Source organism: Zosterops lateralis (genome assembly GCF_965231275.1).
Source record: "Zosterops lateralis genome assembly, chromosome: 4".
NCBI lineage: Eukaryota > Metazoa > Chordata > Aves > Passeriformes > Zosteropidae > Zosterops > Zosterops lateralis.
The window spans coordinates 71,735,286-71,759,494 of NC_139765.1; the positions used below are offsets into that span (position 1 = coordinate 71,735,286).

A 24,209-nucleotide genomic window follows, 5' to 3' on the forward strand; every position below is an offset into this window, starting at 1 on the left:
GGGTCCTGTCCCTGTCACAGAGAGAAAAGCTCAGTTTGTGCCCCTCAGGAAGAAGCTACAGACTGCAATGAGGTCTCCCTCAGACCCCTCCTCTCCAGGCTGAACAAACCAAACTACCTCAGACACTCCTCAAATGCCTTTTCCCCACCTTCACTGCCCTGCTTTGGACACTTTCTAATGGTTTACACTTATCTTTTGTCGCTGTTCATGACACGAAAAAACGACACATCAGTTTGAGAGGTGAGCAGAGTAAGAGGAATTTTGTTATGATTTGGGGTTTAAATAGGATTTGGAATTTGATCAAGGATTGGGGGGATGAAAGGACCACCTCTCTGACCCCAGTGGTCAACTCAGAAGTCCATCACCTTGTCCTTCCTCCTGGAAAGAAATGCCTTATTTACCAAAACATCAGCCTTTGTTTATGTTTAAATCATGAGAAAGCTTCAGTAGAATGAGAAACAATCAGAAGGCTGAAGATCAGGGTGACAAACTTTCTTATATTGTGGCATCCAAAATTGCACTCAGATCTCAGAGTGAGAGCAAGGCAGGACATCCCCCTCCCACAAACACCCAGCAAAGCTGTGCCTGATGCTCTCCAGGACATGGTTGGCCCAAATTCCACTTGCCACTGAGCAGGAAGAGAGAAAACTGAACCTGGATCTCTCTGCCAGGGTTCACATCCCCAACAGAGTCCAGCTCTTTCTTCCTCTGCCCATCCCTTCCCAAGGACAGGATCTGTCAAACTGTGCTGTCTGCATTCCCCCTATCAGCAGCTGAGGCAGAGATCAGTCATCTGGCCAAAAGGAGGAGGTGAGAGACTGAGGAGCTGATTTTGGGCACAGATAGGGCAGCAGGGTGGTGAGGGGGATGGAGTGGAGGACGGTGAGAAGAAGAGATGGATGCACAGTTGCCTTATCAGGGACTTGCTGTTCTTTCAACTGGCTCCCTGATAACATATGGAGCTTAATCAAATATGCAAATGATGTCCTATCCAGAGACAAGGGAAATAGAGAAATAAACCCCGAGACCAGGCATGAAAACAAGCCGATAAAATGAGGGAGTGGGGAGAAGGTTTCCTCTTTTTGATAAAATTATTTCAAAAGATTAAATTAAAGCAAAACTAATTAGGAGAACTGCTCTTAAGCCGACTTCCCTTAAGAAGGGTCAGCAGGCAAGAGGCAGTCAAATCAAAGGCAGATGCAAGAGGCACTTCAAGGGCTCCATGAAAAGTCATTATCCCAGTCAAAAAGGAAGGGGATAGAGAGGAGGGAGGGATCACAAGAGCCTTTTTGGATGTGCACCCATCTGGGCATCCAGGGGAGTGCATGGAGAGCTAAACAGCCTCTCTGTCACCCTGGAGAGCAGAAGGAGGAAGGTGAAGACCAAAGCTGATGTTCCAGCCACAGCATTTCTCCAAGAACAAAAGGGAAAGCAAAAGGACCAGAGGGACATGAGAATGAATTTGATTTTCCTTGTATCCCACACCCCTGCACAGTTTCCACCAACAGCACAGCCAGGCCAGGCCAGGCTCCACAGCCTGAACACCCCACAGAGCTGCTGACAGAAACATCAGAAAATTTCTGCTGGTGCAGAAAATCACCACAGGGCAGTGACAACCAGCAGAACAGCCAGCTTGTCCCCTGGGAGAACTGCAAAACCCAGGGATTCCAGCAAGGAACGGGCAGCAGGACATTGTTACCTGTCTCCTCGTGGCTGGTTTTGTCACTAACATCCCCCTGCCCTCTGTGGGGAAATCCAGCTCTGCAAAGCTGCCCAATGCAAGGCTGCATTTAAAGGAAGGGTTTGAAGATATGAAGGTACAACCTGCTGCCTTTCCCTGCTGCATTGGGCTCACTGGAGCCTGCTCTTTTCTCCTGGAGCTGGGAGTAAAAACACAGCACAGCACTGCTGGTGTAGAGTTTGGAGGGATTAGACAGTTATTTGCAAATCTCACTGCATGATCACAAGATTCCATCTCTGACAAGACTCTGAGTCACCAGAATTTCCCCCCCAAAAAAGAGCAGCACTCAACACATGTAGGAAAAGCACCCAGTGAAAGCACAGCTCAGCCAAACCCTGCACACCAGCACAGAGATTGCTGAGCAGTCAGAAAGCAGAGAGGGGTGCTTGAAGGAGAGACAGGGAAAATTAATTGCTCTCTGCCAAAAAAGCAGGCTCCAGTTCTTCCCAGGAACAGCAGCCTTCATGTCATAGAGGAAAAAAAAAAAAAAAAAAAAAAAAAAAAAAAAGGGAGTTTTCCTACTGCAGTTAGATGCTGCAACAAGCTGGAACAAGTTGTAGCTGGAAGTCCCTGAGCAATGGAAATGAGGGATGTGAGAGGCAAAGCAGCCACCTGCAGGGATGGAACCCTTAGTGGGTATTTCAAACAAGTGCTCGCTGCCCCAGTTCAGCAGCAGAGCCTGGCCAGAGCCCCCCTGGTGTGGGTTTAGGGCAGAGGACGGAGCACAGGGTAACCCTGGCTGGAAGGGACCTTGCAGGGTCTCTAACCCAACCTCCTGTTCAAAGCAGGTTCTGCTGTGAGATCAGGCCAGGTTGTTCTGGCCTTGGAAGTCTCCAAGGATGGGAACTGCTTCTTCAAGGTCTCCATGGACAAAAAGCTTTCCTTTATATCCAATTGGAATTTTTTCATGCCTACTCATGCCTGCTGTTCCACATCCTCTCCTCACTCACCAACATGAAGAACCTGTCCCCAGCTCCTCAATAACCTCCCTGTTGGCATGGGAATGCTGTTACCTCGTCCCTCAACATTTTCTCATCTCCAGCCTGAATAAGCTCATTTTTCTCACCCTCGTCTCTCAGGGCAGGTTCTCCAGCTCCTGGCCAAACTCTTGACCCTTTCCTGAGTTTGTTCTGGTTGTCAACAAAACTGTAGCCTAAAACTGGGTGAAGTATCTGGGCATGGCCTGGTAACTGAGCCCAAAGTGATCACCCTCCCTCCATCTGCTGGCAGCACCCCTATTTGTTTATCCTGAATTTTGATTTCACCCATAGGAACAGAATCTATCAATTTTTAGGTGATGTTTTAGGACTTTATGATCACTAGACAATGATTATTGCATCACCCTGGGGAAATTGTGCCACTGCCCAATGTCCACATTGATTCCCACCCCACCTTTCACCCAACACAAGTGCCAAGTTCACCACAGCTACCAACACCAAAGTTTTGAGAACTTCAGCCAGAAAAATTAATTAATCTCCAGGCATATAAATTGCCAACAACCTTTCAAAGAGGGGCTGCACATCCGGGTAGGACACAGACAACTGCAAACATCATATTCTGACAGGAACCAGCATCACAAGTCAGTGAAGCACCTGGACTCCTGCTGGCTCAGGCAGCTGTGAGGAGAGGCCAGGGTGAACCAGCTCCTCTTGCAGAAACCATCCTCCCAGCAGGAGCCAGAGCCTCTCCAGTGTGTTTTCAGAGCAGTCAAGTCCACCTGCCAAACAGTTGGGGATAAAAAATAGAATTCAAAAGAACCCCGTGTCTTTCAAGGCAGCAGAGGGAAGGAGAAGGAAGAAGAGTTTCCCTGCTGGCTTTCACACAGAGCTGTCAGCTGCAGAATTCCCTCCAGGGAGTAGCAAAAACTGAGCAGGGCTTCTTGTTTTGAGTGTATTCAGGAACCCCTTGGCCTGGAAAAGCCAAGTGGGGATTTCTGGCTGTGCCTGAAGTTACCACCAGACTGATATTCCCAGTGCTGGAACCTCAGTTCCAGCTCCTCAAATGTAAATTCCAACTCCCTGGTTGGAACTGGGACACCAATTCCATGGGCAGGGACACCTTCCACTCCACCAGGCTGCTCCAAGCCCCATCCAACCTGGCCTTGAACACTTCCATTCTACAACTCAGCACTTCCCCAGTGAGAGGGGCCAAAGTGAGAGCTGCAAATCCCAGCTCTGAGATTTTAAATTCTCCCTGTGGTGCTTTGTCTCTGCATCCAAGGAAAGCAGAGTCCAAAGGGTTCAGGGATATCCAGAAGATGGATAACCCACGGAACTGGGCAATACTGAGGATGTTCTCCTAAACAGAGTTGATACCTGGTGGGAAGTGCTGGCCAGATTCCAGAGTTGTCTGATCCAAATAAAAGCCCTCACCCCACACGACATTCCACATCTAAAAACCCTTCAAAGACCACAAACTGATTGCATTTGATGAAAAATGAAATGCAGCCCCACAGAGTGAAAGTGTTGGGTTTTTTTAAGCTAAAGTTCTCTCTCTGCAAGGAATTCAGCACAGAAAAGGCTTTGAGTGAAATATTTGGATGGAATAAAAAGAAACCAAACAATTTCTTACAGGGAAGTTTCAAATAAATGAAATTTTCTACTGCTCCATTTGATAATAAACATTTCAAAATAGACCAGAACTCTTCTTTTTTTTTTTTTTTTTTTTTTTTTTTTTTTTTTTTGTGAGAAATGCAGTTCCTGGGGCTGCTCTCAGGCTGACATTTGTGAGCTCAACTCTCCCTTTACACCTGCACCTACACACAGAATAATTGCAGGTAAGTTGTATTTCTTTTGACTGGAAATGATCTGCACAGAAGAAGTGACCCATAAATTAAATGCCTGGGGAAGGAATACAAGGAATATGGAATATTGCTGCACTCCTTTAGTGATGCCAGGTATTAGTGGCACCAGGAAAAAAATCCAAACCAACACAATGAGTACAATCCCTGTTTTTCTCCTGCCACTGGAGTGAAGAGCTCTGTGTGGAAAAATAAAAGCCAGGGAATTTTGGCACCTGGCTGTTTTACAGCAAAGTGGTTTGCAGGGAGAACATCCCCAGGAATAGCTCCTGTGCTGTTTGCAGGGAGACAAAACAGACATTTGGGGGGTTTTTTTTCCATCTCCTGAAAGAAATCACTAAAAACTCCCAGGGTTGCCAACTGCATTTCAGCCACGGGTTTTGCCTGGAGCATTCCCCAGGGAACAGAGGGGTTCACTGCCAAGGAAGCCCATCAGGATCCCTGGATTACACTAAAACTGTGGGAACACTCAGCACCAAAGTGGTGCAGACACGTGGGAACACCATGGAACTGGAGATCACAGACACTGGGTTCTAACCAAAGCACAGCAAGATTAAATATTTCTCATTGAGCAATGCCACAAGCGGTCAGCAGCTGGTTTTCCATCCTGATCTGTTGAGTTAAACTGTTTGTGGTGATCACACACCTCACAGAATTTAATGCATTTATTGTCTCCAGCAAGGAAAATACTCCCTGACATTTGCAGGAGAGAAAATGAGAGGTGGGGACACACCAGAAAGTTCCTCCAGAGCAAAGGACTGAATTTCTCCATCCTCAAGGATCCCCATTAAACCTTTAATCCAAGGACAGTAGTTTCCATGTGTTAGATACAGACAGGGAGAATTTTTTTCTTTTTCAGAAGCTCCTCATTTTTATCCTATTTATTTCTTCATTCTGCAGGGCCAGGCTGCATTGTGGACAAGGCAGCAGAATTGGAGGGAATATTTCTCCAGCACATTATTCTGCGCCTTCCTGATGGACTGCACATGGAGCTTTGTGAATGAGCAAGGGTTGCAAAATGTATTTTGCCTGGGGCAGTGAAATAGCTCAGGCCAACCGTGTCATTCGGTTCCACTCACACTTTCCCTACCTTATCTCTATCTTGTTTTTTTTTTTCCCTTTTCTTTCTCTCTTTGTTGTCTTGGTTACATGGGTAGGTTCCTGATACTCTGCTAGTATTCATTTTAATGACACGTTCCTGTAAAGCACAATATTTTCCCTTCAGTTGTGTGTGTGTGCCACTGGATAAATTCCTCTGACACATGTGACATTTGTATATCAACTAACAGATATTGCTTTATGACTGTGGGTATTTTGCAGAGTATTCATGGATCACGTAAATCAAAAATCTGATACACAGTCTGCCACTTTCATACATAAAATAAAATAAAAACCACACAGAGAGGAAAATACTGAAACTGCAAAAAAAAAAAAAAAAAAAAAAAAAAAAAAAAAAAAAGGCAGCAAAGTTTCTCCGAAAACAATCTTGTAACGACTTGCAGTGAGTCTTCCAAGCACAGAATAAATCCTGCTATCTTGGGGATAATCTCAGGACTCCTCTTTCACGCCATCAAAAATATTCCACTGCAGCTTGACCGAGGAGCTGCACTGCACCAGGAGGAGCAGCAGAGTGTGACACGCCTGGTAGGACCCAACAGCACAAAAAAAAAAAATAAAAATCCCAGCTCCTGGGATTTGTCCAGGAGTTTCATCTAATCCTACAAGGCTTACTCCAATTTACCACTGTTTCTGAACAGAAAACAAACTTCCTGCTAAAACCGTGGATTATGCTGGAGCTGCAGTCTCAATGCAGCGTTTCCCTTGCAGCACCAGACTGATGAGCCAAGGTGGAAAACAAAGCATCAAAATGTCCATGGCAGGGGTCAAGGAGCATCGAGGGAAAATCCTGAGTGCCAAACCACCCAGAGGAGGTGACAGGTTGTTGTCCCCAGGTCAGACACCCTTGGGAACACTGGAGGGGGAGAATGTCTTGGGTTGCAATGCAAAATGTAACCAAAAGTGTGTGTTCTATTATCATCTGTTGAAACAAAATGAAGAGGTATTTTGGTGGGGTTTTTTTAATCTTCTATGACCAACTCCTTGTGAATCCAGGGAGGAGGGGGGTGGGTGTCTCCTGTTAATGGGCAGCTGTTAAAATCAGATGGGGAAGAGTTTATTTATCCCTTCCAGGCCCCCTCCTCCCTCCAGGGGAATCTCCTGTCCATGGGCCATCCAGGCTCACTGCAGGGCTGATCCAATTCCATCATCCCATGGGGAGATGCTCCACCCAGGGGGAGGAGCCCAGCATTCCCACCTGGAGAAAAACTGAGGTTTGGAAACCTGCCTGTCTGCACTGGATTCCCAGAGGAAAAGCAGACCCAGCTCACCACCACTGGACCCTTCTACAGGATCATTTCTCCAACAGAACCACATCTGGCACTGCAGGAGGGCTGGGCTGGTCCCAACATCCTGAACCAACAGGGGTCAGGTTGTGTTCTGGCCCTGTCAGAGTTCTTCTTTTTCATTTGTTTGCTTTTTTGTGCTACTATATTTTTCTTTTTAATATTCCTAGTAAAGAACTGTTATTCCTATCCCCATATCTTTGCCTGAGAGCCCCTTAATTTCAAAATTATAACAATTCAAAGGGAAGGGGTTTACATTCTCCATTCCAAAGGAAGCTCCAGCTTTTCCCTGGCAGACATGTGTCTTTCCAAACTTAGAGAGTCAAAGATTGCAGAAGTCACAGCAAATGTTGGGCTGAACCAACAGGACCTAAAGATTTCCAGAAGTTTTTGGATCAACTGGTCCAAAACAATCACACGTGGTTAGAGGAGCCCCATTTTGTTCTGTGTTCTGCCTCTTTGGGGGAAATTTATTCACCTGAGCAAATCTCAGCCCAAGGCTCCAGCCCTGCTCCAACTCACCCAATGTGGGAACTACCACAAGCAGAATATTCAGCACGTCAGGAAAAAGCTTCATTTTATTCCCTTTCTCAAATTACCTCAGCCACTTCAGCCCTCCTCTCCTCATTCTTTACCCTATAAGGCTGTCCCTGCTCCCTACCACACTCCATAAAGCACAGAAAGCTTTCTCTCCTATTTCCCCCTATTAAAAAGGAATCAGATCTTTGCCTTTGCAAGTCACAATGCAGAGTCCAAGACAGAGCTGTGGCTGAGTTCTCTTCTCCTGAAGCCAAAAAGAAACCCAACCAAAAGCTTGTGAGAGCAGGGAGAGCAGTCATTAAGTGTTTAGGTCTTTTTGATATTTACCATTCAGATCTCAGCTACCCCATTTTCCCTCCCTCCAAGAGAATGACTGGAGAACTGAATAGTTTATTATGATATCACACATGACAGGGAAGCAGAACCTAATTAGCCAGTGGAGGAGATTATTTTTGTTATGACCGTTTAAAAAATAATTTGGCTCCTTTTTCACATGCCTGAATAATAATAATAATAAAAAAAGAAACCTATCATATTTTCTTTTCAAAAGCATGAGCAGCCTTTCCTCTGTTTTGAACAAAGCCAGAGACATTTGCCAGTGGGCAGGATCCCATTCCTCTCTCAGCATGGGGGAAATGCCATCTGAATTTACAACTCAGACTTGCTTTTCAAGTGCAGAAACAGGTAGAGGAATAAAACCAGAGATTCCAGACTATCCCTAAGCATCCATGAGCAAACAACTCCCTTCACTCCCCACAAGCCACACTGGGCCACCTTTTCACAGCCCTTCATTTGCCCCAACTCAGAAGTCTTTACTCGCAAAAGGTGTTTAAAGAAGAAACAACATCCTAAAACACCACAAAGCTCTGGCCAATCTCCCTTCTCCCCATCTCTATAGCAAAGCCACCATTCCCTTGCACAGGAAATGTTTTACCACATTCCTGGGCTGAACACTCAGACCAACATTGTCAGACTGGCACAGAGGGGCTGAAACTGAGGCAGTGCCCATCATCAGCTCAATTCCAACAACTCTTCTTCCCTTAGAAAAGCCACAAATACAGGATTCCACCTCCCCAGCCCCTCTGAGTGCTTCACGAGGCAAACCCCAGCCATGGATTCTCATTTCCAGTGAGAAAGCCCAGAGAGGAACACAAACACACTCTTGAGTCTCTTTGTGGGGCATCAACCATCAACATAAAGCTCATTATGGCTCAGCACAGAGCTTCCTTTTGATGCAAACCCTCTTCCTTCAGCACAAACCCCCAGCCTGAGGTCAATTAGAGCCGCTAATCCCGTGCTGTGCTCGTGGTGAAGTCACAGCCCAGTCACATTGCTCTGAAGAAAGATGTCCAGAGCATGAATCCTGTTTCCCCAAACTTCAGGCCCAAATCAGTTTTTTCTCCAGCATGCACAGACACCCTGTGATCAACGACTCAATTAGAGATGGTCTGAACACAGAAAATTCTGTTGGATGCAAATTACATCACGTCCATCTGCAACTGGGGCTGTGGTTTGACTTCTGAAGCATTAATTTCCTGATGAATAACCATTTGGAACAAGGATTTTATCCTTTCTCAGATCATCTCTATCCCTTGAGGGTGAAACAGTTTTTTTTGCCAACCAAACCATTTTTTAATCCTCAAAACAGGAGCACCTTAGGACAAGGGCTGCGCTCACGCTTGATGCAACACTTAAATCACCATAAAAATATGAAAATCTGAATTAGAGGACCACACAGGTCTTACCTTTTTGAGCTTCCCACTCTTGGTGCCCACAAAAGCCAGGGAGTGGTTCTTGTAGACATAAGCAATCACCGAGGTCATCCTGTCCCCATCCTCAGTGAAAATGGGGAGCCCTCTCACCATGGACGATACTCCCAATGGGGCATTCATATCCAGGCCACAGAAATTGTCATCAATTGTTAACAGCTGCAAAGAAAGAAAGGAGAAGGGGGTAAACAGCTGAAGTCACCAGTTTTTTCAGCCATTTGGGAAGAATCCACATGTTTCATAACATGCCTGTAATTTATGCAGGCTGACAAAAATCAGGGAGGATTGGAGAAAGAGGTGGAAAAAAAAAAGAAAAACATCTTTCCAAAGTTGCACAATGAGTTACAGCCAGAAGGAGAACTGGAAAGTTGGTACTCTTGAATGACAGCCCAACAGGATACATTATATTAAGCCTTTTTCCTACTGTTTTACCAATCAAGACACACAAATCAAGTGAAAGTCTGCTGAAAATCTCTTAAACATACCTAAGTTCTGTCAAAAAAGGAAAAAAAAAAAGAAGCACACACCATTCCCATAGATCCAGAGTAAAAGAAACACGGAGCTAAATCGGCACTGGCAAATAAAATAGACAAGGCTGTGGTTGGTAGAGACTTCAAGGACAATTTCAAATGCATTAACACTCAATCTTCTTAAAGATTCCTCACCCAACCAGTTCAGGGAGGTTCTCACTCTAACAGGTGTCCCTGCACAGGAGGCACCATTAAATGTTGCTTTTTATCTTCTTTTTTGCCAGAGTCGGGATTAAATGCTTGAGACGGTGTTTAGTGTTCGGACTCAGATGTTTATTAATTGTTATCTGTGTTACAGTCTCACCAGCTGTGAGTTCTGGCTAACAAAGTTAAAAATGGCCCCTGTCTCTCTCTCTCTGCAAGGACTTTTAAGCACAAACTGTCCAATTAAGAAATGACACCTAAATTATTTTTACTTTTAACCCAATAACCAAACACCTGTGGCCCACAATGCAGATTTTTCTACCCAATTACAAGATACCACCCAAACCCATGAAGAAGAAGGGGAAAAAGAAGGACTCAGCCTCTACCCTAAGACCTCCATCATGTTTTATATCTATTACTATATTTTAAAATATTAAACTCTAAATTTTCCATCCTGTGATATTCACACAATTCTATTCAAACTCCACACCCACAATCCCAGTTCTATCATTAAATTTTAGAAGTCTTCTCCACAGCCTCAGGTCAATGCAGTGTTTTCTTGGGAGTCAGTGCCTGTCAGCACAGAAAGTCTGAAATTTTCAGTGCCCAGGGTTCCATAATGTTTGTAAGGATATTACCACCTATCTTTCTTTTCTTTAAGGTACCTTCCAACCCAAACCATTCTGTGATTTTCCATCTTACTGGGATGCTGTAACTCCCTGAAGTTCTTTGAAGAGGCAGGAAGTTTCCACAGGGGTTTTCCAGCTTTTGTTGGAGAAATCCATAAACTCCCAACAACCAGGAAAAAAAAAAAAAAACAACAACTATTCATCAATACTGCTCCCTGAGCTCCAACACCCACTGCATTTGAACTCAACAGCATTTTCAGCAGATAGATGCTCCACTGGGATCCTTTCACTTAATGTCATGTCCAGTTATCCCCACAGATGTTTCTTTGGGCTTCAGGGAGTTCCACAAACACAGCACAGACAGCTCTTCTATCTTCAGGCACCATCAAAGCAGGTGAAGCTAATACAGGTCACAGCTCTCCACAGAATAAATCAAATAAAACTCCAAATATCCCAGCACACAACTGCCAGAGCAGTTGGACTTTATTAACTTCTCTGGGGCCTCTCACAGATTTCAAGTTAAGCATCCACTTAAAATGTTTTGCTGGACTAAAGCCTGGAAAAGCAATAATTAACTGTACAGGAAGGTTGCCTAGTTTTGATATATCAGTACTAAAGGACCGTGACAATTTTCTTTGACTCAACTCTCATCTTCCTGGAAACACAGCTAAAAAAAAAAAAAAAAAAAAAAAAAAAGTGATGCTCCCTGCTTGAGTTCACCAACAGTAAAAGCCTGATAGTTGAATCATTTTATCCTCACCCAGCAATTACGGGCAATAATTACAGATGGTTTTGCTGAATAGAAGAATAATGTGTCCTAAATGTGTTTATAAATACATAAAACCTAGGAGGAATTCAAAGAGCCATTAGGAGGGATCAGCTAGCCTGAGCTCTGGCCTGCAGGAGTCATTAGTGTTTGTGGGCTGCCCTTTTTTAGCAGAGCTAAAACACCGGCTCAAAGAGCAATTAGGGAGCAGATCAGCAGCAGTAGGCAGGATGCTGCAAGGCCAAAACGCCAGCAAAAAGTCCAAGATAAATCTCCAACCCAGCTCTGGTACATGGAAATCAATAACCAGCGGGGATTTGAGAAGGAACCACCCAACCAAACTGGAAATGTGGCTTCCAACAGAGCCAGGTGACCACGAAACTACCCCAGATGATCCTCTCAGCCTCAACACAATCCCCTCATCCCAACTGTGTGGCCTCTTGATGTCCTTCCAACCTGAATTGTCCTGTGGATGTAAAATCCAAGAACCCAGGTCTTCGAGTCAGGCCCAATTTGACCAGAAACTCTTAAGCTCTGAGATGAGCACAATTTATGTTTCAAGGGTATAATCAAACTGCCTAAAGCGCTCACTCTAATTGCCTGACAAGCTGAAAAGAATCACTTCAGGCTGAAAGCAGGAAACTCCCATAAACGGCAGAAAGAGGAGAAAAGGGAGGAAAGTTTTCAAGCAAAACAAGACAGCTTTCACCACCACCAAGATGATGAAAACCTTCACAGTGCCAGCAGACATCTTACCTAAGGTGGAAAGTACAAAGCTCCACCCCAAACCAGAGAAAATTCCTCTGACAGGCAGTGGAATGAGATGAATCCAGCAGAGCTGGCACAGTCAGAGGCATCCTCCTTGGAGAAGCACAGCCAAAACCAACCACTCCAGCTGAAGCACTTGAGACCAGAAAGGATCCACACAACCATCTGGCTGCCTTCCCACACCATCCAAACCCTCCCATCCATCCCAGGCAGGAGCCTGGGAGGACACAGCCCCCAAAATCACAGCCTTAAGCACAAACACCTGTGGCTGATTTCCAGCTCGTCTCCAACCTGTTGAGATTTCATTAATCTAATTGCCACTGGGTAGTTCCTCCTCCTCCTGATTGGGCTCCAGCTGAACTCAGATCTACCCTTAATGGGGTTGATAATCCCACACAGACACAAAATTAAATTTAAGCCTGTTTATTTAGTCTTTTTTCCCTCTGACATTATTTACAGAGGAGCACATCCTTATAAGAACTTACACAGGAATAGGGGGACACATTTTTTAAAGAAGGTAGAGTCACACTAGATAGATTTAAAGAAGAAATTTTTTTTTGATGAGGGTTGGGAAGCCCTAGCACAGGTTGCCCAGAGAAGATGTTGCTGCCTCTGCATCCCTGGAAAGTGTCCAAGGCCAGGTTGGATAGGGCTTAGACCAACCAGGGATGGTGAAAGTTGTCCCTGCCCATAACAGGGAGTGGAATTTGATGGTCTTTAGGTCTCTTGCAACCCAAACTATTCCAGAACTCTGCGTCCACTCACGTGCTGCTGGTCGGGTGCCAGAGAAGCAATCACAGCCTTGTGGTTTGCCATGTGGACAGCCCTCCCCCAGGAACAGGAGCAAGGCCAGCAAAGCCACACGCCGCACGAAAACTATTTCCATTTAACATCTTTGGGCCGTTTCCTCTGGGGGATCATCTGCCAAAAAAAAAACCGCCAGCAAGCGAAAACCCTACAAATAAACACCACCCGGCTCCTTGCACAGCTGTGGCTCTCAGCTGCACACAGGCCTTTGTGGAGACAGAAATACAGTCATCTTCTGCAGCAGACACGTAAGGAAGTTTGGATTTATGATGAAAGGGTCAGGAGTTGCAAGCACAGGTTTATTTTCAATTCCAGACACTCCTAGCAGCGATATAAAGTAGCCGCGTTAAACTCTCTGGAGCTTCTCTGCCTGGCAATTTCATGTTAACGACTTTCCAGAATGAAGGAGGAGGTGAGGGCATGAATTTGCTTCCAAAGCTGCTGCTGGGATAGCAGGGAGAGGCACGGGGAAGGTCCAGAGAGGTGAGGATAATATCAGCAAATTCTCACACCCTGAGCAGTTAAAACCCAACCCAGAAAGTCCCAGCCCAGCAGGTAACTTGGGAGGACACAGGGCCTGAAGGTGGAATGCTGGGCTGGAATCAATCACTTCATCATCCCCATACCGAACTACCACTTGTAAATTAGGGAATATTCCTCACCACCACCCTGCCCCAGGGAAATTGAGAAGCACAGGTTCATAAGGTTCTGAATATCCAAAGCTCCCAGGGTATAAATGCCCTCCCCCAGTCCTACCTGCTGCCTCTCTACCTGGTTGTGTTCTGCTCCTGCCACCTCTCCCTGTGTCACCAACCAGGGCTTCTTCTGCAGCTGTGACATCATGGCCAAATGTCACAATCACCACTGGAATAGGAGGAATGTGCAAAAGAATGGCCCTGGTTTAAAGGATTCTGGCAGGCATTTGCCTCCTCCAGGATTAAGCCAATGAAATAAATAATTAACTCATCCAAGCCCTCCTGGAGAGGATGGGTTTAAAGGCTTGGTGCTGGCTCAGTCTCAGAGGGGAGCACCCCAAATTCAGCAGGAGGGTTAGAGATTTGATTACATCACCTCTTTGCCTGTCCCCATCTCATTCCCAGCAGGAATGAGCACGCTGGCATCCCATGAGTGGCAGAAGCACCAAGTATCAGAGGACATGGGCAAACAGTGCTCATAACACAGCAATTGTCCCCTAAACATCTGCTTTCACTGTTTGCCTCTGAAACAGCCCCTGATAACTAAACACAGCCTAATCCACATTTGGGGAAGAGCCACGATAAAGGATTAGCCACCCCTCACTCCTCCTTGCTTTCACTCCAGCAGAATCTTCCTCCTCAATCAAAGCATCAGAGCTTTTTTTTTTTTTTTTTTTTTTTTTTTTTTTTTTTTTTTTTTCCCAGATATCTCAGCAGGCTCCAAAGCAATTCCACAGACTCACCAGGGATAAAGGCTGTCCCAGTGGCCAAGTCTTGCCTTTGATTTACAGCTAATACCTAACAGTCCTGTCTTCGTGTGGTGGCAGGTACTTGGCTCCTCTCTCCTGTTATCTCAGGCTTGGCTGATGCAGAGCATGGAGAGAACACACGTTAATGGATGTCTGTGCTGCCAGCAGGGCCAGGGAGCCAACAGCAGTAAGAAATCAACAGTTACAGGCATTCGAGTCTTTGCAAGGAGATAGCCAAGGTCTTTTCCATCACCTGACTGCAAGATCTCCTTTCCTGCCTGACTGCAAGGGCTGAGTGAGGATAGAGGTGTCCACTCAACAGGATATTTAAAAACCTAGAGAGATGGGAGACATAGAAAAACCTCTCAGCAGGAACTTCACAGTTTCTGGAGAGACACAAGCTAAGAAGTTTAGGGTCTAGGTCACCTGCAGCAGGGGTGAACCATAAATCCCCAAAGAGTGGAGGTGGAAATAATGGAAACCATCTCCCTGCAAACCACAGGACTTTAAATTCCAACGGCAGCAGGATGGTACCCAAGGCTTGTGCTTCTCCTGTTTGACTGTGCACATTCTCTTGGTGTTTTGGGGATGGTTTGAGTGCAAGGTGAACTCCTGGCTGGACGCTGCTTTGCCCTGCCCATGGCATTAGTGCTCAGCACCCCTGATCTGGATTGACCCTCCCTCTGACCTCCTGCAGCATCTCTGCTTCTGGCTATGCTGCCTCATGTGAAATCAAAGGATTTTGGTTCACCTGCCCTTTCTCCCCACAGAACTTCAGCAGAACCACGACATTTCATCCTCCTGCTGTGCCAAGCTGTGAAATCCCAATGCAGGATGGACACGGCCCCTCTGCCTTTCCTCTCCTACCACATCATTCCTGGAATTTGATGCCTTTCGCTGCCCTCCTGACACTGGGTCAGGGAAAGGCTGCAGGTTCGCCCAGCTGTAGATCTTTGTCATCTGCACTTCCCAATTTCATGGACAAAGAGACGGTCAGCGACCAAAGACAGCACAGATCACCAACCAACCCCTCTCCAGCCTAATGACATCCAAAAATACCCAGCCCCGTTTCCCCAGGGTGCCCTGTGATATAATAGAGGCTGGATAAAGAGCCAGCATTTGGAAATACATTATAATTGCACGGTGCTTTTCACTCGTGCACCCACAGCAGTGGTTACTGTGCAATTACATGTCACCATATACAAATGACAGTGCAGTTACAGTAACTTTACCAATTACAGGGAAATTGCCCCCACTATGCTGAGAGGTTTTCACTCAGACACAATTGAGGAACGCAAGAACAAGAGGGAAAGTTACTCAAATTGAGTAGAACTGGTACAGGCGTTTGGTTTTTTAGGTCTGTAGTTTAAGCAGCAGTTCAAGGACTGGTGTCAAGTTTCCAGAGTGCTGCAGAATCTTAATGGAGTACAGAATTTTTATGTCTGCATTTATGTTCCTGCTCTGCTGCGAGTGTAAGGCTTCCCAACAGTCTACACCATGTTCCTCCACGTCGTAAAATTTGCAATTTCCTGAAGAGGAGCCTGCCTTTCTTGCAGAGAGCAACAGGTTCCTTCAGTCTTCAGGCCTTTTGCTCCAGCAGAGCTGGGTGATTATCAGTAATTGTGGATAAAAGGACTTGTACTGTAAATTTGGGCTATAAATTTAGCATCCTCCGAGTCCTGCCTTTCTGGGTGATTACAGTGCCCAAAGATGTGCACAAGATAAATCCATTAGTGAGCCCCTACAAATTTTCTGGAGCCCAATATTACAAAATTTAAACAATTCTGGTGCTAAGTTTGCTTTCCTTACTTTTTGTGTCACACCTCAGAGATGCAGAGCCCTACTTTCAGCATCTGCTGACCCTCTCACATCCATGGCAACACAATTACAAAGTTTTGGGGTTTTTTTTGTTTGTTTTCCATCTCTGGTTCCCACTTTTGCTGGGACTGCTGTGGAAGCAGCATTGGGCTGTTGTGGGCTCTGAGCAACCTGCTCTAGTGAGAGGTGTCCTTATCCATGGCAGGGGGATGGAATTGGATGAATTTTAAGGTCCTGTGATTAGAGGGAAATTGTTCATGTCCCCATGAAGGAGAGTCATATTGTGATTTAAGTAATATTTCCAGTGCCTTGATAAGACCCCAAAAGTCTAATGTAGGGACAGAGAAGAGACAGTCCCTCCAGCAGCAATGCAGACTGAAAGATAACAAAACATTCCATTCATAGAAATCTTCCCATTCCAAATCCCAAACATCAGTGTGTCAGCCAAATCTCCCTTTTGCATATTGCATTTCCATCTCTTCAGAAAATTGCCAGCATCACAATTCCAAATATCATTAGCAGCACCCCAAGCTGTGCAGGCAGAGTGAAAATCCCACCCCAAAGCTGTGTGGTCACTGAGGTTCATTCCTACAATCCAAAAACATGAATGTGAGCTGAAGAGCAGCAAATGTGACTGTAAAAGGTGTAAAAGAAAGCTGAGCTTTCCTGTGGTCCCATAAACTTCCCCTCGCTGGCTCAGAGGATCATATGGATGAGGCACTGAAGAATAAACAGAGGAACATAATCTCTGTGGCTCTCAGATCAGTGCTTTGAAAAATTCACTTAAAATTTTTCACACCCCCCAAAAAAAAAGAGATTATTGACTGTGGAGGCTCTGCCTTTGAAACTGCCATGGACTGTTGGGTAAATAAGCATTTAGGGATTTTTCAAAAGGGAAGTATTGATCAAATAAGCTGCTAGAGCTCTTCTGTAAGAACTTATTGCAGCAGCAAAGCTCTGTTACACACCTGAAACACAGCAGGACTGATATTCTCTGGTGCTGCTGCAGCTGAGACAGGGAGAACGAGCACCAGAGTGAGGAAATGTTAGGTGAAAAGAGGATTTTGTGAAGGCAGCAAGACACCTTCTAGAGAAGGTGCTGCATTTTATCCCAAAGGATATTTTTCCCTCTCACTCCTCCTGAATGCGCACCAGCACCTGGTCAGATAAAGTCTGGCTGCTTCCCTTTGATGGCACCACCAGCAACTCACTCACTGCATCACAATTGCTATAATTATTATTTTGTTACACAGGAGGGGAAAAAAAAAAATAAAAATCATCATTTGGGCTGCAAAGTGCCACTCGCGCCAACAGCGCCGCAGAAATGAAACAACAAGGCTGCTTTGCATGCAGGCAACACCTTCACCCCGAGAGCCCTGAGCCTCTTAAAAGCATTAATTAAGCCTCACCACGGCCCTGCAAAGGTGATTTAAGTGCTGTAATGAGTGAGATGTATGTGCTGCTGCTCTTCAGCACATGGGAAATGGTGAGAGCTTGGCTTGCTCAACAAATAATGGGGAGTCGACATCCAGGGCTGGCATCTGTATCAGGGAGAATCGAGATGTGTCTGGTGCCATCATCTCGCAGAAGATGAATTTAAAGAAGCCTGGTTATCAGTTTAAACAACAAACTAAAGCTCTCGAGCCCTGAAAGGGAAAATCTCCCGCTTGCAGCCGCTTTATCTGCGCGGATCACGGCGCTTGAGGAATTCAGGGTGTTTGTACCAGGCAGTGGAAATCCACTGAAGCTCCAACTGCTCCTCAATCTGAAAGCAGGACTGAGCAGTTGGGGAGATGCAGCCAGCCCTGAGTGCAGGGACATCATCACAATCACAGCCCTGTGTTTCCTGGCTTGGGATCCCAACCAACAGCCCCAACCAGAGAGTGCCGGGTCAATCCCTCGTTAGGAGGAGTGAATTTTTATTATTTTATTATTCCCTGCTGCACGTTCCCTCACTCTGCCTCTCCCACTCTCTCTCCTTGTCTAAATACGTGCCTGGCTAGTATTGCTTGTTTACAGGATAAATCAGCTGTACAAATCCTATTATATTTTGGATCCCTGACAACGGCGGGGCAGTGACATTGAAACGGGGAAATGTGATGTTGTTCCTGCTGATCTAATGTCACCCACATGTTCCATCAGCCACACCAGCTCCCAGTGCTGCGTGGAGGAAACAGAAGAAACTCTGTCTTTACCATTTGGTTCCAGTCCTGTCTGGGTGTCCTGCCTTTCCTAGTGTTGAGTATTTCTTTAAATGTGGAATCATAGGATGGTTTGGGTTGAAAGGGACTTTAAAGACCAGTCAGTCCCACCCCATGCCATGAGCAGGGACACTTTTCACTGGATCAGGTTGTTCAAAGCCTCATCCAAACTGGCCTTGATCACTTCCAGAGACAGAACTCCAGCTCCATCCTAAACCTGGATACAGCTACACAACCAGGGATGTGCTGGCTCTGCAAACACAAATTTTTGTCCTAAAGTTGTTGCCAGGTTACCTAAAGATTGTCCCATTCCTAATAAAATGCCTCTCAAACAAACTTAGAGCAAAAACTATATCCTAGAACAGCAAAGCCCTGCAGGTGCCAGGCTGGGACAGAAATATGGTCTGATGTGATTTAGGCATCTCTCTGTGAGTAAAACAGCTTTTTTCATCTCCATCTCCACAGTATCCAGTCTTCCAATACCTGTGTTATCCTACCAGGTACAATGAGAAACCCATCCAGGCAATTTAGATAAATAGAGGAATTTCAGGGTGGTAAAAATAAATAAGTCTTATGTTATATTCCTGGAATATAAATAGATATAGATATGCACCAGAGGCTGAATATCTTCACTGAGCCTCCAAGTTCTGAGACAGACCCTGCACTGTGTTTCACCCCAACAGCTCCACTGGCATCAGGCGAGGGAGGAAGGGTCTGTGCAGGATTTATCCCAGAGAGCAAAGCTGAATCCAGCACCCCCCTCGACCCCCTCCTCAACAGAATGGGCATTGTACAACCTCCCCTGCTCCAGCTGCTTTAAATAGCATCAGCCTCGCCAAGGGAGCTGGAGTCATTTTTGCTTCTGGCTCTTCCAGGACATCTGAGGTTTGCTTTCTGACTTTTTTTTTTTCAATTTTTTTTTTAAAAACCCCTCTTGCACAAGCATTCCCCTTGGCCTGCCAGGCGACCTCCTGGCGAGGCGAGGCGAGGTCAGGTTTGCGACGTCGCCGATCCCCTGGCGGGGAAGAAAATGTGAGGAGATCATGTGGAGGCCTCCAAAAATGCAGAGCTGAGCCACGGGGTGACCACAGGGCTCAACCACAGAAGAAAACAGCCTGGTTTGCTGGCAGGGGAAGCAGCAAAAGAGCAGTTCCCAGAAATAAATCTAATTGTCCACGTGGCGGGGAGACGGCACAAGCAGGGATGGAGGGTCTGGCACTCTGCTCACCTGCACACAGGGGGGACCAGCAGGACCTGGGGTGATGCTGAGCTGCTCAGGCACAGCCAACTGGTGCAGAGATGGGATGGATGGATGGATGGATGGATGGTGGGGGAGGGAGCTGTGCCTGGAATATCTCAGACACAACAGCAGCTCTGCAGCCTTGGGTCCTGCTCAGCCCTCAATGAACATTTTGTGTGACTAGGGTCACCCAGACGTGAGAGAACAGCTCTGTGAGAGGGTTTGGCTCCCAGCCACTTAAAGGCAGAGGGTTTCCTCCTGTTTTATGCTTTGGAAGGAAATTAATGGTTTTTGAGAAGGTTGTTTCCAATGCATGTTTGGGATTTTTTTCCCCTGAGGACAGTGAGGATTTGGGAAGGAGAAGTTTCAGGGTGGGGCTGTTTCAGGGTGAAGGTAATTAATTACTGCCAGAATTATTTTTGCGCCCACTGATCAGGCAGTATCCTTTCAAGGACAGGTGTTTAATACTGAGAAACCTACTTAATACCTCAAATGCAATCATCCTCTCCACGCAATTAGGCCCTGGTTTAGAGCCCTTAAGTGCAAGCTTCTGTTGATGTAGGGGATTAAGAGTTTTTGTTTTGCTCTCCCTCAGAGCATCCAAAGCCACTTTTAATTTTTTCTTTCCCTGCCTGGAGCACAGAGAACTTTGCAGAGGCAGGGACTTGTCCTCTGCTGGCTGAAAGCAGAGAGGTGGCACCTGAGAGGGAGAACCATCACCCAGGGAAAAGAAATTATGAACCCACATGTTGCCTGGGCTCACCTCACAGAGAAAGCAGTGGGGAGACTTTCCCAATCCCAGTTCAGAGGGGCCAAGACCTTACTGGGAGCACTGGAGACACGAACTCAGTTGCTCTCCATTAGCCCAAGGAACACAGCCCCAGACATCTCAGGCCACTTCCGCCACTGACCACAACTATGAGAAATTCCAGCTGTGTCCCTGGAGAGAGTTGCCTCGTGTGGGGAAAAAATATGGAATTTATTTCTGTGGAAGTGTTTCTCACCCCGGAGCAGAGTCAGCCTTGCAGGGGAGGTGATGCTCAAGCTTGCAGGAGGCAGAAGGTGCAGGGGAAAAATTACAAATCACAGAGCTCAGCTGCAGAAACCCTGAGTCTCTCTGTGCTCCCCAGCTCAGATTCCTCCCTCTGCAGCCCCCAGTGTCAGCAGGAGGACACTTGTCACCTCTTATCACAGCAGGTCCCTGGGCCAGCACACGCCATCCAACACAAACTGATGTGACCAAGTGCACAAACACAGATCTGGCAGCCACCAGCCTGTTTGCTCTGGCTCCCAGTCTCCAGTGAGCATTCCCAGAGAGGCATTGCAGGATTTCTGAGGGTACTGCCCTTTCCAGAAACTGAACTTGGTCGTTTTTGCAGGGGTTTCCTGCTCTTATTTGCATTTTCAGAGGAAGAAGGAGAAAGTGCTGTTGAAAGTTGACCAAGAACTGACCTCAGCTGTCCATAAACCCTTTGAATCAGAAGCACCAGCCTATAAAATTTGTAGTAAAGTGTACACAAAACTTGTGGATGGTCTGTCCAGCTGGGATGAGCAAAAAGTGCTGTTGTGCAAGCACCACTGGCACTGACACACACAGGATTTACTTAGGATAGCCCAACTGGCAAACAGGGAGAATTATGAGGTAAAATGAAGCTGATAACTCATCCCTGTGATTGATCAATTCCCCTGGGAAAGAGTCAGGCTCACGTACTCACCAATCCAGCCAGGAGAAATGGGCAGGGCTGGGTGTGCAAAGTGCCAAAGCCCCTGGGTTGCATGGACCTCCTTCCACACATTCCTCTTCCCAAGGACTAAGCAAAAAGTAACATTCCCTTTTCCCCAACCTTTGGCTTTTAAGGGAAAATGGGAGAAATTTTAGATAGGGATGACAATTCCTGCTTTTTTTGCTTGTAAAGTGATTTTTTTTCCCTCAGAACATCCTTTCTTTCCAGCTGGTCCTTCTTTGTGAATGACCCTGTTCTTCTGCCCACTCTGCCAGAGAGGAATGTTAGAGCAAAGAAAATATTCCCTCCTTCTGCAACAGATGGGCACAGCACTGAGATCCAGGAGTGCCTGGGCTACAAATTGTGGGTTTGTGCCTTGGCCAACCCCTCTGTAAAACAACCTCCTGCTGCTCCCCATCCTGGTGCCTCAGAGGTGCTCTGTGTCCTGTGAACACCAGGGATGATGAACACAAGCCTGGAAGGAAGAGGAAATATGAAACAGGCTGAAAAATCTTGGCCATCCCTGTTAACACCAATGATTACAAACAGAAGCTCTGGAAGGGAGAGGAATATGAAACAGGCTAAAAAATCTTGGCCACCTCTCCCCTTCCCAGGAGTCAAGCTGACTGTCCCATACCATACCATGAAGCCTTTCCACCACCTGAGCTGGAAATGGCCCTTCCTAACCTGGTGGGATGGAGCAGGAGAGAGCCCAAAGCTCATCCCCAAGGACCAGGCAGTGTCCATCCATGTGCTGCCCAAGGAAAATGTCTGTGCACCCAGCTGGCCTCCAAACATGCCCAGCAGGGAAGGACTAATCCACAGACTGCTGAGTCCAGCTGTGGCAACAGCAGTGGCCATCAGGGATGGGCAGGGGATGGAGGAAAAGCAGGAGAGCAAAGCCCACTTGAGGAACAAAAACCACAGAGATGGTGCAAGAACTCTCAGAGATTCCACCAGCAGCGTCTGCAAAGAGGTTTTGGGGAGTTACCAACAGCCACCAGAAGCACAGGAAGCCTTCACAGCCAAGTCACTCGTCAGACAATGGCTTGGGACCCAAACATCCACTTCTGGTAGCAAAGTGTTGGGAAAACATTGCCCAGCTCTTCACACAAGGCCTTTTGTTGGCTGGTCAGCTTTGAAAACATTTCTGTTCTCCCCCAAGTGACAGCGCTGCCATGAAAAACAGGAAGAGGCTGAATACAGCAATTTAAACAGTCAAACCCCATTTCCTGCCAAAAGGAAAAGAAAATACCAGCAACAGGCAGAAGCCAGGCAGGAGTTGTGGACTGACACTTTGATTATCTTGGGCAGATATTGGTGCTGCATTATCTGGTAGAAGCTGCAGTGATGGAGGTGACACCTTTCCATGGCAGGGACTGGATTCTCTCAGGCTGGGAGGCAGATCAGGCTGAGGAGGAGGCCAGGATCTCCCAGGAGAGCAGCCCTGGGATGTGAGCAGCTCCTGAGCTGACATCCAGGCTCACATTCCAGCAGCAGCGCAGGTTTGGGACTCCATTGCCAAAGTTCCAGCAGGATCTCTGCTCCTCTTCATCTCCCCACAGCCCTGACAGCCTCAGGCTGCTTTGGGCTCAGTCTCCAGTATCCTCCTCTTCCTCATCCACACTTTTTGTCTCACAGCACTTCACCTGCCTGGTCCCCAGAGTAGAGGGGAAGGCTCCTCTGCCTCCTCTGCTGAGCCTCCCAGGAGTGGAACTCTCCCCAGGCTTCAAAACACACCCATTAATCTTATTTCATCTTAATGACAATCAACAAATCCCCCAATGATCAATTCCTCTACAGAAATTGCACATTTACATCTCCACCCTCCTCTCAAACTGCTGATTTTCCCTCTTTTTGGTTTTTTTTTTTTTTTTTTTTTTTTTTTTTTTGGTTGTTTTTTGGTTTTGTTTCTGTTTTTAAGAAATCTAGCATTTCCCAACAGTGCCATAGAACCACAGAATGGTTGGAATGGACCTTAAAAGTTCATCAGGCTCCTGCCACGAGCAGGGATAACTTCAACTAGATCAGGCTGCTCAGTTACAAAGTTTATGAAGGACATTGAAACCACATCCTCCTTTAGCCAAACATGAAGCTGGTTTTCTGTTTTAAGAAACCTGGTTTTTTTTCCCCTCCAGAACAGCCCTGCCTTTGCCAACATCCTTCATGTCCACAGAGCCAAAGGGTTTGAAGGTGCCCTCTGACTGTCTAAGTAGGAATGGCTTCAGTATCCAGAGAGGAGATTTAGATTTGACATGAGGGAAAGCTCCCTCACAGCAGGGACAGGTTTTAGGGAGAGAGAGGAATCTCCACAGCCAGAGGTTAAGAACAGGTGAGACAAACATCTGTCAGCAGCGTTATAAGTAGGGCAGAAGGGCAAATCAGATGACCTCATAAGAATCCTTTTTTTTCCCAGCCTCATTTTTCTCTGATTATATGAATTTCTAAGCGTTTGGGGTCAAGTGTACTGCTTAAATATAAGCTATTATCCTGCTTTTGCAGAGAAGTATTACCTGAGACCATTCATCACCTGAGTGAACATCACCAATTTGCAAATCAACGGCCCAGACATGAAAATCTATCTCTTTTTTTTTTTTTTTTTTTTTTTTTTTTTTTTTTTTTTTTTCTGATTTATGCTGAAGATGAATGGGAGGACAGCTGTAACACAGGGATGGGAGAGGAATGAACACTGAGGATTCTCCATTCATCCCTGGACTTTCACCTTTCCCACTCTGGAAATTCTGTTGCCACACTGCTGACATCTACAACAGGCACTTGGCATGGGGCAATCACAGGCTCATCACACAGAAGGTTTTTTTGTTTTTTTGATCTTTGCAAACCAGACTGGGACAAATCTCCATGACATCCAACCCTGCAGGACATCTG

At 46.3% G+C, this 24,209-nt stretch overlaps 1 protein-coding gene across 1 annotated transcript in view; it reads right to left on the reverse strand.

Annotated features, from left to right (window-relative positions):
- Positions 1-24,209, reverse strand: part of PLXNA4 (plexin A4) — a 421,348-nt gene that overhangs the window by 392,895 nt on the left and 4,244 nt on the right. Inside the window, exon 2 of the mRNA XM_083858928.1 lies at positions 9,229-9,411. Within this exon, the coding sequence (XP_083715054.1) occupies positions 9,229-9,411 (183 nt within the window). The remainder of the gene's footprint in view (positions 1-9,228; positions 9,412-24,209) is intronic.